Below are 13,718 nucleotides of genomic sequence, written 5' to 3'. Positions count from 1 at the left end.
AGGAGTAGAGAGCTGCTTACAATGAGGGGCTCTCCCGCTAGCTGACTCGGTTCAGCCACCTATTACATAGTCAGCCATTCATTTGCATTAGTCAATGGTATCTGTCAGGATATTTAGCATGTCATCTTGTGCAGCAGATGTGATTTTTCTTCATTTTTTCTAGGAATTCCATTTTTATGGTTTATTTCTCACTCATTTATTGTTTAAGTGTTAGATTCTCTGCAGCACAAATATGGTAAGTTTATAAAGCTATCCCCTGTTTATATTTGTACATTTTCACACTGTGATGGTAACAATCAGTAACAACTAGAAGACCGTTCTTTGTTACTGTGATCCCACAGGGACCCTCCAGCTCATGTGTCACAACTAGAGCAACCAATGATGAGTCCGGATTAAACATAGTGACATTGTTCTTGCCTTTATCTGCTACCAGAAAATTACCATTTCCATCCACACAAACTCCAGATGGGTTTATAAAATTGAAGTGCCTGCCAAACGTAGGTCCTATTGTTTTTTTAATTGTACGTTCATTGTCTATAATCTTGAGACAACAACCTGTGTGTTGTCCAAACAACTGTCCTTCTGTCACCAGCAAATCTTCATCCTACAAGAAAAGCAAGTTTAAAATATTATATTATAATATACAAATAGCTGAAGTATTACAGTTTTTTAATGATTCTATTCAGCTGTTTTTATCACCGATAGTTATTGGCCACCATTACTGACGGACCTATATTTATTATTGATTCATATAATACTATTTGATATAAAGCTCTGCTACAATGGCATCGCAAATTCCATGTTCAACCCCTTAACCCCTTCAGGACCCGGCCTGTTTTGGCCTTCAGGACACAGCCGATTTTTTCAAATCTGACATGTGTTACTTTATGTGGTAATAACGTTGGAATGCTTTTACCTATCCAAGTGATTCTGAGATTGTTTTCTCGTGACACATTGTACTTTATGTTAGTGGAAAAATTTGGTCAATAATTTTGGTATTTATTTCTGAAAAATACCAAAATTTAGAAAAAATTGGCAATAATTTGCATTTTTCTAAATTTAAACGTATCTGCTTGTAAAACAGATAGTAATACCACACAAAATAGTTACTACTTAACATTTCCCATATGTCTACTTTATGTTTGCATTGTTTTTTGAACGTCCTTTTATTTTCCTAGGACATTACAAGGCTTAGAACTTTAGCAGCAATTTCTCACATTTTAAAGAAAATTTCAAAAGGCCATTTTTTCAGGGACCAGTTCAGTTCTGAAGTGGCTTTGAGGGCCTTATATATTAGAAAATCCCCAGAAGTCACCCCATTTTGAAAACTGCACCACTCAAAGTATTCGAATCAGCATATACAAAGTGTTTTAACCCTTTACGTGTTTCACAGGAATTAAAGCAAAGTAGAGGTGAAATGTACAAATTTTATTTTTTTTGCCGAAATTCTTTTCTAATACATTTTTTTTTGTAACACAGAAGATTTTACCAGAGAAATGCCACTCAATATTGATTGCCCAGATTCTGCAGTGTTTAGAAATATCCCACATGTGGCCCAAGCTGGTAATGGACTGAAACACAGGCCTCAGAAGCAAAGGAGCACCTAGTGGATTTTGGGCCTCCTTTTTTTTTAGAATATATTTTAGGCACCTTGTCAGGTTTGAAGAGGTCTTGTGGTGTCAAAACAGTGGAAACACCCCATTTTGAAAACTACACCCCTCAAGGAATTTATCTAGGGGTATAGTTAGCATTTTGACCACACAGGTTTTTCGCTAAATTTATTAGAATTAGTCTGTAAAAATGAAAATCTACTTTTTTTCTGAAAAAACATAGACATTTTTTATATTTACAAGGAATAATAAAGAAAATGCACCCCAACATTTGTAAAGCAATGTCTCCCGATTACGGCAATATCCCATATGTGGTAATAAACTGCTGATTAGACCCACAGCAGGGCTCAGAAGGGAAGGAGCGCCATTTGGATTTTGGAGCACAGATTTTGCTGGATTGGTTTTCGGAGCCATGTCGTGTTTGCAACACCCTGGAGGCAGCGCCGCACCTGCCATGAGGTGAAGTGAGCCGACAGCCTCAGGCGGCACCACCTACCAGAAAACAGGGGGCGGCATTTTCAGCGACGGACTGGACCGGGGGGAGGGGCCATGCAGACACACATAGCAGACGTGCCGCATGATGGACACGTCTGTAACACTCCTCCTCTCTGACGCTGTACGCAGTACATGCCGCCAGAGAGGAGCAGGTCTGCAGGAGAAGCGGTCGAGCGATGAGACGCACGAGGTATGTTCCTGCCTTGCTGGGACCGGGACCCGTGAGTATACTGCAAGGGGGGGGGGGTCTGGGCATTTTACCCACAGCAAAGGGCTCTATGGGGCTGGAATAATCCACCCCATAGAGCCCTCACATCACTATAATGGAAGGATTAGTGTGGGGGGGTGTCTGGTCTGAGCATCTGACTTACTGCAGAGGGCTCAATAGGGGGGGTTCTGCCCCCTCTTTAGAGAAGTCAGTCAGATGCTCAGACCCACCTAACCTTGCTGTATAGTAACTAGTCATGGCTCTATGGGGGGAATAATTCACCCTATAGAGCTCTCTATGTTGTCAGTAAAACGCCCAGACCCCCCCTTGAAGTATACTCCCGGCCCCCCAGCGTTGGCCAACCCCTTTTAAATTAGTAGGGGCAGGAAGCTGAGCGCAGTAGAAGAGCCTGTTCACATCAGCGTTGGCTTCCCATTCCGGGGTTCCGTCGGAGGTAACCTCGCAAAGGAAAGTCAAACTGAAACCACAGCTTCCGTTTACGTCACCATTAGCGCAGTCGACTGCGCTATTGATTCCGTCAGAAAAATGGAATTGTGACGAACGGAAACCATTAGCAATGTTTCCGTCACCATTGATATCAATGGTGACTGAAATGGAAGCTGTGGTTTCTGTTTGACTTTCCGTTGCGGTGTTCACCCGATGGAAACCTCAGATGGAACCCCGGAACGGAAAGCCAACGCTGATGTGAACAGGCCCTAAGCCTTCCCCATAAACCTGCCCTTGCTAATTCAAATATATATATATATGTATACAGTATATATATATATATAATGTATATAGCGCTGAATCCTGTATCCGTCAGGTCAGCGGGACTGACTGATTTAGTGTCAGCGGGTCCTGCAGGATCGAGCTGTTACCGATCACATCTAAGTTCATAACTTAGATGTGATCGATAATAGGCGACCTAATGGATTCAGGTCTCAGCGCTATATACAGCTGCTCTGTATACAAGATACAAAGCAGCTGTATCTCAAAAAGTAACAATCACTTTCAATAAAAAGTAATTAAAACTTGCACCAATCGCATTGATAGATATCTTTATATATATATATATATATATATATATATATATATAAATAAATACAAACACACACTACTGTTCAAAAGTTTAGAGTCACTTAGAAATTTCCTAATTTTTGAAAGAAAAGCACAGTTTTTTTCAATGAAGATAACATTAAATTAATCAGAAATACACTCTATACATTGTTAATGTGCTAAATGACTATTCTAGCTGCAAATGTCTGGTTTTTAATGCAATATCTACATAGGTGTATAGAGGCCCATTTCCAGCAACCATCACTCCAGTGTTCTAATGGTACATTGTGTTTGCTAACTGTCTTAGAAGGCTAATGGATGATTAGAAAACCCTTGTGCAATTATGTTAGCACCGCTGTAAACAGTTTTGCTGTTTAGAGGAGCTATAAAACTGACCTTCCTTTGAGCTTGTAAAGGATCTGCCAGGCACAGCTTCTGTGTCAACGCCCATAGGTAATCAGTCTGCACCTGCTTCTATGTCTGTGAGACTGACTCCATATTCCACCACTCAGGATGGCAGGCTTAGGAGTGGGAGAGCCTATCACAGCCTGGCCAGACGGAGCTAGCTCCCGCCCTCTGTCTATTTATACCTACCTTTCCTGTTCCTCCTTGCTTGTGATTCTTGTTTGGTTTCCTGGCCCTGCTGCAGCTTCTTGACCTATTTGACCCTGCTTCCTATTGACCCTGGCTTACTGACTACTTTCCTGCTCTGCGTTAGGTACCTCGTACACTCCTGGTTTTACTCAGCTTGTTCACTACTTTCCTGCTCTGCGTTTGGTACCTCGTACACTCCTAGTTTGACTCGGCTCGTTCACCACTCTTGTTGCTCACGGTGTTGCCGTGGGCAACTGCCCCATCTCCCTTAGCTTCTTTGTACCCTTGTCTGTTTGTCTGTCGTGCACTTATTGGGCGTAGGGACCGTCGCCCAGTTGTACCCCGTCGCCTAGGGCGGGTCGTTGCAAGTAGGACTGAGTGGCGGGTAGAGTAGGGCTCACTTGTCTGTTTCCCTACCCCCATCATTACAGAGCTAGTTGAGAATCTGGAGCATTACATTTGTGGGTTCGATTAAACTCTAAAAATGGCTAGAAAAAGAGAGCTTTCATGTGAAACTCGACAGTCTATTCTTGTTCTTAGAAATGAAGGCTATTCCATGCGAGAAATTGCCAAGAAAATGAAGATTTCCTACAACGGTGTGTTCTACTCCCTTCAGAGGACAGCACACACAGGCTCTAACCAGAGTAGAAAGAGAAATGGGAGGCCCCGCTGCACAACTGAGCAACAAGACAAGTACATTAGAGTCTCTAGTTTGAGAAATAGACGCCTCACAGGTCTTCAACTGGCAGCTTCATGAAATAGTACCCGCAAAACGCCAGTGTCAACGTCTACAGTGAAGAGGCGACTCCGGGATGCTGGCCTTCAGGGCAGAATGGCAAAGAAAAAGCCATATCTGAGACCGGCTAATAAAAGGAAAAGATAAATATGGGCAAAAGCACACAGACATTGGACAGAGGAAGATTGGAAAAAAGTGTTATGGACAGATGAATCGCAGTTTGAGGTGTTTGGATCACACAGAAGAACATTTGTAAGATGCAGAACAACTGAAAAGATGCTGGAAGAGTGCCTGACGCTATCTGTCAAGCATGGTGGAGGTAATGTGATGGTCTGGGGTTGCTTTTGTGCTGGTAAAGTGGGAGATTTGTACAAGGTAAAAGGGATTTTGAATAAGGAAGGCTATCACTCCATTTTGCAACGTCATGCCATACCCTGTGGACAGCGCTTGATTGGAGCCAATTTCATCCTACAACAGGACAATGACCCAAAGCACACCTCCAAATTATGCAAGAACTATTTAGGGAAGAAGCAGGCAGCTGGTATTCTATCTGTAATGGAGTGGCCAGCGCAGTCACCAGATCTCAACCCCATAGAGCTGTTGTGGGAGCAGCTTGACCGTATGGTACGCAAGAAGTGCCCATCAAGCCAATCCAACTTGTGGGAGGGCCTTCTGGAAGCATGGGGTGAAATTTCTCCCGATTACCTCAGCAAATTAACAGCTAGAATGGCAAAGGTCTGCAATGCTGTAATTGCTGCAAATGGAGCATTCTTTGACAAAAGCAAAGTTTGAAGGAGAAAATTATTATTTCAAATAAAAATCATTATTTCTAACCTTGTCAATGTCTTGACTATATTTTCTAGTCATTTTGCAACTCATTTGATAAATATAAGTGTGAGTTTTCATGGAAAACACAAAATTGTCTGGGTGACCCCAAACTTTTGAACGGTAGTGTATATATATATAATACGTTTTTAAAGGTTTACATAGCCTTTAAACTGTAACTAAACTTTTATCATGTCATAGTGATGGACCGAGCACTGAGTCCCGCACCGATCGCTAAAACGAAGCAGCAGAAGTGCTCGGGTGAGCGCTGTGCCGCTTCATTTATGATTGACTTCCAGCCGAGTTAGCGGTGTATGGACTCTTAGACTTTCTATTGAGCCCGTACTGCTCCAAAGAAAGGCAAACAGAATTGAAGCGGCACACCGCTCACCCGAGCGCTTCTGCTGCTTCGTTTTAGCGACTAGTGGGGGGTCTCAGTGTTCGGACCCCACTGATCAAAACTTCTGATATGTCAAAAGTTTTTTAAAAAGTTGTTACACTTTAAAGAGAACCTTTCACCTGCCCATAGATGTGCATTTGAGTGCAGCATGTAATGGTCAGGGCTGCACAAACTCGGGGGCACTTTAAAAAAAAAATTCCTACCCTCTTTCCTTACTTAGATATTGGTGCCGTTATATTTGGCACCTGATATTTAAATAACCCCATGAACTGCCAATGGGACGGTAATTGGCAAGGGGACGTGTAACATTGCTGTGACACTGTCCAATCCGCTATGGACAATGTCAACAGCAAGAGCTGGAGACAGGAGAGCATGTGCGCGCGCTCGCTCTCACTCTTCAGCTTTCGGCAGGCAAGTATAAGACTGTGATCTCTCGCGAGAGATCAGTCTTGTCGTCCATGTCTGCCGAGAGTTAAAGAGTGAGAGCGTGCGTGCACGCACAGCTCCGATGCCATGAAACAGAAGAAGAAGAATTCACACTCTTCTTCTCCTCGTCTGTTCCTTAGTGGTGGCGGAACTGCGCGCACGCGCTTTCTCTCCAGCTCTTGCTGTAACGCTGTCCGTAGCTGATTGGACAGTGTCACAGCGATGTTACAAGCCCCCTAGCCAATTACCTCCCAATTGACAGTTCATGGGGTTATTTAAATATCAGGCGCCAAATATTACAGCACCGATATCTAAATAACGATGGAGGCTAGAAAAAAAATGTAAAGTGCCCCAGAGTTTGTGCAGCCCTCCCCATTACATGCTGCACTCAGCTGCACATGTATGGGGAGGTGAAAGGTTCTCTTTAAAAGAAAGTTGTTATAATTATTATTTTTTTATTTGATATGTTTTATTTTATGGTCCTAATTTTTCTAATTATTTTAATATGTTCCCTAAGGTAACATATGTTTGTACTTTTGTGGGGGGCAGCCATCTTTATTTTTATTTTTCATGCTGCTCATTTTTGTTTTGTAGGTTCCGCTGGACCATTTGGACTACGTCGTAGATTCGTTGGACTACTTCGCTGATTTGAGATTTTTTTCTTTTTTTTTTAATAAAATGGTTAAAGTGGATTGTGTGGAAGAGTTGTAATTTCAATAAAATAAATTTCTTTATGTCTCTGTTTTTTAATACTTCATTACCGCCTTAGTAATGGCAGCTGTCTGATTGAGAGCGTCCATTACTAAGAAAGGGCTTAGTGTTAGCCAGTAATAAGGCTATCACTAACCCCTATTATTACCCCTGTACTCACCGCCACCAGGAGTATCGGGAAGAGCTGGGTACGATCCAGCACTCGACCGTCTGAATCGAAGGGCGGGTACTGGTGTGGCTGCAGGCCGGTACTATCAGGCTCGGAATGGCCAAAAACCATGGCCCTTCCCACCCTGGTAATGCTAGGCTGATGCTGCTTTATTGTATCTGGCTGGTTATGAAAAATGGAGGGGATCTGTAATGACAGGGATAGGGAAACAGACAAGTGAACCCTAATCTACCCGCCACTCAGTCCCTGCCTACTTGCAACGACCCGCCCTAAGCGACGGGGTACAACTGGGCGACGGTCCCTACACTGAGTAAGTGCACGACAGACAACAGATAAGGAAACACAGAACAAAGGGAAACGGGGCAGTTGCCCACGGCAACACCGTGAGCAACAAGAGTAGTAAACGAGCCGAGTCAAACCAGGAGAGTACGAGGTGCCAAACGCAGAGCAGGAGAGTAGTGAACGAGCCGAGTCAAACCAGGAGTGTACGAGGTACCAAACGCAGAGCAGAAGAGTAGTCAGTAAGCCAGGGTCAATACGAAGCAGGGACAAGTAGTTCAAGAAGCTGCAGCAGGGCCAGGAAACCAACAGAGAAGAATCACAAGCAAGGAGGAACAGGAAAGGCAGGTATAAATAGATGGAGGGCAGGAGCTAGCTCCGTCTGGCCAGGCTGTGATAGGCTCTCCCACTCCTAAGCCTGCCATCCTGAGTGGTGGAAGATGGAGTCAGTCTCACAGACATAGAAGCAGGTGCAGACTGATTACCTATGGGCATGGATACAGAAGCTGTGCCTGGCAGATCCTTAACAGGATCTCACGTAATTTTTTTTCGATTATTTTTTTTTTTTTTATGACGTGGGGTTCCCGCTATTTTTCATAACCAGCCAGATACAATAAAGCAGCTGCAGCCTAGCATTACCAGGGTGGGAAGGGCCACGGTTTTTATCCCTTCCCAGCCTGGTAAAACCAGCCTGTGGCCGCCCTGCTGCCTTACCATCGCTTCAGATCCATCGCTGGATAGTACTCCCCGGGGTAATAATAGGAGTTAGTGATAGCCTTTTTACTGGCTAACACTAAGCCCCTTCTTAGTAATGGACGCTCTCAATCAGACAGCAGCCATTACTAAGGCCATAATAAAGTATTAAAAAAAACAGACATAAGAAAAACATTTTTTTATTGAAATCTAAACTCCCCCATGCAACCCTCTTTCAACATTTTAATTTTTTTTTAAAAACTAGATCATCGAAGTAATCCATTGATTCTACGACGTAGTTCAAACGCTCCAGCAGAACCTACCAAAAAAAAGCAGTATAAAAATTTAAAAAACTTAAATTTGCCACAATAGAAACTAGAGATCAAGGAAAAATAATTCCCCTTCATGTAACTCTGCTTCCTGTCAACTGAAAAGTCACCTGCCAGAGGGAAAATTGTTTCCCCATGGCGGAGTACAAAAAATTCTAATTCCCAGGTCATCTATAGACAAGGAGAGAAAAAAAAACAAAAAACACCCGGCGCACATCGTGCATCATCTCTTGTTTAAAGTGACAAAGGGTCGGGGGTAAGCGGTTGTGCTTACCTTGTGGTGTTGTGCTAGGAGCACAACACCCAGAAGTGTGTGTATGGTCTCAAAGGACTGCAGCTGGTAAATCCGTGCAGGGGCTGTCAGGGCTCCCTCAGTAGATTGAGATAAATGGAGAAAAAAAGGAGGATAAAATTCTCCAGCGCTATCCAAATGTTGTGGAATTGAAGGATTCAATCCAAGGCAAGAAGTTTAAGGGAGATATATGTTTAATGGATAAGAATGCTACGCGTTACGAGATCGGACCGATCTCTTCATCAGGCACAGAAACATACATATGACGGTGTGAAAATGACCTCTGCAAAGTACGTAGAGTTTATGATTGACCACTTTCTTCCGTGGTACAAAAAGAAGAACCGTGCCTTCCGTAGCAAAATTATCTTCATGCATGACAATGCACCATCTCATGCTGCAAAGAATACCTCTGTGTCATTGGCTGCTATAGGCATAAAAGTAGAGAAACTCAGGGTGTGGCCCCCATGTTCCCCTGACCTCAACCCTATTGAGAACCTTTGGAGCATCCTCAAGCACAATATCTATGAGGGTGTGAGGCAGTTCACATCAAAACAGAAACTCTGGGAGGCTATTCTGACATCCTGCAAAGAGATTCAAGCAGAAACTGTCCAAATACTCACAAATTCAATGGATGCAAGAATTGTGAAGGTGATATCAAAGAAGGGGTCCTATGTTAACATGTAACTTGGCCTGTTAAGTTTTTTTTGATTGAAAGAGCTTTTGATTTCTGTAAATATGACCTCCTGATGCTGCAAATTTAACAAATTACCATTTTAGTTCTCTTTACAACCTTTAAAATGTTTTGATCTCTGTTGTGCATAATAATTTGAAACAGCGCATTTTGAGTTTTTTACTTCTAAAAAAAATCTGTTATCATTAGGAGATTTGTTCTTGCATTTTACTCCAACGGTTGATGGCTTGAAGATTATACTGACTGTCATTTGCATCGACTATTTAGGAAAATCAGCGAAAAATAACATTTGCATAATAATTTGGAATGCGGTGTAGTAGTATGTATAGGGAGTTTGCGTAGAGTTAGGGAATAGTTAGGGAGTTCGCTAGAAAAGCAAGGAGTCAAAGATATCTGTGTCATATTCTGCAGGGCTTAGGAAATCGTGTCCGGGAGAAGTTGTCATTGCGGTCTTGGCTGGATGAAGAAGAAAAGGTGAAGGTGAGCGACTTCAATCTGAGAAGACGTCACCTGTGAGTCTCTCAATATAACTATACTGCAATCACTTTTATGGTCTGCGGATTTACTGTGTATAACTGGCATCTACCTCTATATGGTCACTGTATGGTGGTAATCAGGGGCGGACATACCATTGGTGCAGCCTGTGCAGCTGCACAGGGGCCCAGAAGGTAAGGGGCCCACTGTCACGTTATAGTAACCTTATTTTGCTCTTAGTTTGCCCTGTAAATGCCTGAGATGATGAATTTTATCGCTAACAAGTACTGATGGATTGTTAGAGAGACATAAGGGGACGATCTGTGATGAGATATTGGAGAGCAAGGGGCCCATATACTGATCTTGCACAGGGGCCCTCAGCTGTCTGTGTCTGCCACTGGTGGTAATATTGGTCTATATATAGTGTGTTTTATTCACTAACATTATTGTGGTTTTTTTCTGACACTGTGTTGTAGTAATATGTGATCTTGTTTTTTTTCAGTATCAATATGGGGGAATTATTCAGTCACTATATGGTAATGGTGTGGCGGCATTATTCAGTAACAGTATGGGGGTATTATTCAGTCACTATGTGGCTATGGTGTGGTGGTATTAATCAGTAACAGTATGGGGGTATTATTCAGTCACTATGTGGTTATGGAGTGGCGGTATTATTCAGTAACAGTATGCTGGTATTATTCAGTCACTATGTGGTAGTAATATGTTCTCATGGAGTGGAGGTATTATTCATTAACACTATGGTGGTATTATTCAGAAACTATGAGGTTATGGTGTGGTGGTAATATGCAGTCATGATCTGGAAGTATTATTAAGCCACTATGTGGTTATGGTGTGGCGGTATTATTCAGTAACAGTATGGGGGGTATTATTCAGTCACTATGTGGTTATGATGTGGTAGTAATATGCAGTCATGGTGTGGAAGTATTATTAAGCCACTATGTGGTTATGGGGTGGTGGTATTATTCAGTAACAGTATGGTGGTATTATTCTGTCACTGTTTTTATGGTATGGCGGTATTAATTCAGTAACAGTATGGTGGTATTATTCAGTCACTGTGGTTATGGTATGGCGGTATTATTCAGTAACAGTATGGCGTATTATTGGTAATGTTGGTCTTACAATCTATGTAAATTACTGTGGTGTGGGCTGTGGGGAAGTGTGAGTGTGGCAGCAGATGATCAGGCTAAGAGACAGTCTGCAGAGTGGCATGTGATTTACTTTGACATGCAGGTGATACTTACGTGTAGGCTGTGGGCCCAGGGCCTAATATCATATTAATCCACCACTGGCATCAAGTCAGCACAAGCAGACCACAACAATACAGAAGGTAGAGCAAAGAAACCATCCCAGGACATGCCGCTTCAAAACAGCGCTAAGCGCGATCCGTCCTGGACTGGCTTGAATGTAATTGCAGAGAGTGACTCCGCAAATGAGACTGGCTGACGAAGAAAGATATGGGGCTGTGCATTGTAGACTGTACTATTTGCACTGCACTGATTGGTAGTAAGAAGAATTTTTTAAATCTTTTCTATACTTCAAGCTTCACTTTAACCAATAAACATCAAATGTTTTCCTATTTTAAAAATTTATATATTGCGTGTTTGATGTGTAATGCTAGTAATGAGAAAACTCTGATAGCTTTGGGGGTGGCGCCTTTTTATAGTTCGCCTCAGGCAGCCGAGGGTTCTAGGTTCACCCCTGCCTGGAGGGACCAAAACAGGGGAAACCCCCAAAAGTAGACCCCATTTTGGAAACTACACCCCTCAAGGAATTTATCTAGGGGTATAGTGAGCATTTTGACCACACAGGTTGGAATTAGTCTGTAAAAATGAAAATCTACTTTTTTTTCTGAGAAAACATAGAAATTTGTAATATTTACAAGGAATAATGAAGAAAATGTACCACAACATTTGTAAAGCAATGTCTCCCGATTACGGCAATATCCCATATGTGGTAATAAACTGCTGATTGGACCCACAGCAGGGCTCAGAAGGGAAGGAGTGCCATTTGGATTTTGGAGCACGTATTTTGCTGGATTGGTTTTCGGTGCCATGTCGCGTTTGCAACGCCCTGGAGGGATCAAAACAGGGGAAACCCCCAAAAGTGACCTCATTTTAGAAATTACACCTCTCAAGGAATTTATCTAGGGTATAGTTAGCATTTTGACCACAGAGGTTTTTTTGCAGAATTTAGTGGAATTAGGCAGTGAAAATGAAAATCGACTTTTTTTCTGAAAAAGCATAGAAATTGTATATTTTTACAAGGAATAAAGGAAAAAAAAGAACAACAACATTTGTAAAGCATTTTCTCCTGATTACAGCAATACTCCATATGTCGTAATAAACTGCTTATTGAACCCATGGCAGCGCTCAGAAGGGAAGGAGCGCCATTTGGATTTTGGAGCATGGATTTTGCTGGATTGTTTTTCGGTGGCATGCCGTGTTTGCAACACCCTGGAGGGACCAAAACAGTGGAAACCCCCAAGTTACCCCATTTTGGAAACACCCCTCAAGGAATTTTTCTAGGGGTATAGTGAGCATTTAGACCCCAGGGGTCTTTTGCAGAATTTATTAGAATTAGGCCGTGAAAATGAATATCACAATTTTTTTTCCACTAAAATGTTGAATTTTCTCATTTTCACAAGGGATGAAGGAGAAAAAAACAACCAATTTTTGTAAAGCAATTTCTCTCGAGTACGGAAATACCCCACATGTGGTCAAAAGTTTTTTTTCATTAGAAATGAATTAACCCTTTCAGGACTGATCCATTTTTTGCTTTCTTATTTTCGTTTTTCACTCCCCGCCTTCCAAGAGCCATAACTTTTTTTTTTTCCGTCAGTAGAGTGATGTGAGGGCTTATTTCTTGCGGGAGGAATTGTAGTTTCTATTGACACTATTTTGGCAAAAATGCAGAACAAAAGCAGTTCCGCTGCAGTTTTATTATTATTTTTTTTACACCCTACACCGATTGTCACGGACACAGGGTATGTGGACCCACTAGGCCGCTCTGCCGTAGCGGGGAGGCAGCTGACCAGGTCACAGTCTATGCGAAAGTCAATGGCAGACAGCAATGCTTGGGTACCTGAAATAGTCCGGACGGTGGCTGTGGCTACAGCACAGATGGAGGCTGGTGCGGCAGGTGGCGCCAAAGGTGGCAGGCAGTATGTGATGAAGCAGAAGACACTGGACGTGGCAGAAGACACTGGATGTGGCAGAAGACACTGGATGTGGCAAACGACACTGGACGTGGCAGAAGACACTGGACGTGGCAGAAGACACTGGACGTGGCAGAAGACACGACTCCAACGCTGGTAGGCACAGGAACTGGAACAATGGAGCGGGTAACAGGGCACGGGTAACACCTGGAACGGGGAAACACTAAGGGACCATTTGCGAGGCAGACTGGGATAGACTAACAGCGCTCAGGCAAGGATTAGAAGGCCTGGGGCCTTCTTATAGACCAGGAAATTGTGGCAGTTGATGATGATGATGACTTCCTATTTACGCACCCTACGGGACACAGCCGAACGGAGTGGAAGTGAGCGCTGGCGTATCCTAGGAGGGAGACGGGGACCAGCGCTCACTGATCCATGGCTGCGGGCGTCGGGAGGTGAGTAAGCCCGACGGCCTGCAGCCATGGACGCTACAGTATCCCCCCTCTTACGCCCCCTCTTCTTGGGGCCAGAGCGAGAGAGGAATTTTTTAATGAG

At 43.1% G+C, this 13,718-nt stretch overlaps 1 protein-coding gene across 1 annotated transcript in view; it reads right to left on the bottom strand.

The window, feature by feature from the left end:
• Positions 1–223: 223 nt before the first annotated feature.
• The window catches only part of LOC142751166 (E3 ubiquitin-protein ligase TRIM32-like), a 42,509-nt gene continuing 29,014 nt past the window's right edge, over positions 224–13,718 (bottom strand). Inside the window, exon 5 of the mRNA XM_075860123.1 lies at positions 224–604. Within this exon, the coding sequence (XP_075716238.1) occupies positions 242–604 (363 nt within the window). The 3' untranslated portion in view covers positions 224–241. The remainder of the gene's footprint in view (positions 605–13,718) is intronic.

This window comes from Rhinoderma darwinii, chromosome 1, assembly GCF_050947455.1.
Source record: "Rhinoderma darwinii isolate aRhiDar2 chromosome 1, aRhiDar2.hap1, whole genome shotgun sequence".
Classification (NCBI taxonomy): Eukaryota; Metazoa; Chordata; class Amphibia; order Anura; family Rhinodermatidae; genus Rhinoderma; species Rhinoderma darwinii.
This window is presented reverse-complemented; position numbering and strand designations above follow the sequence as displayed.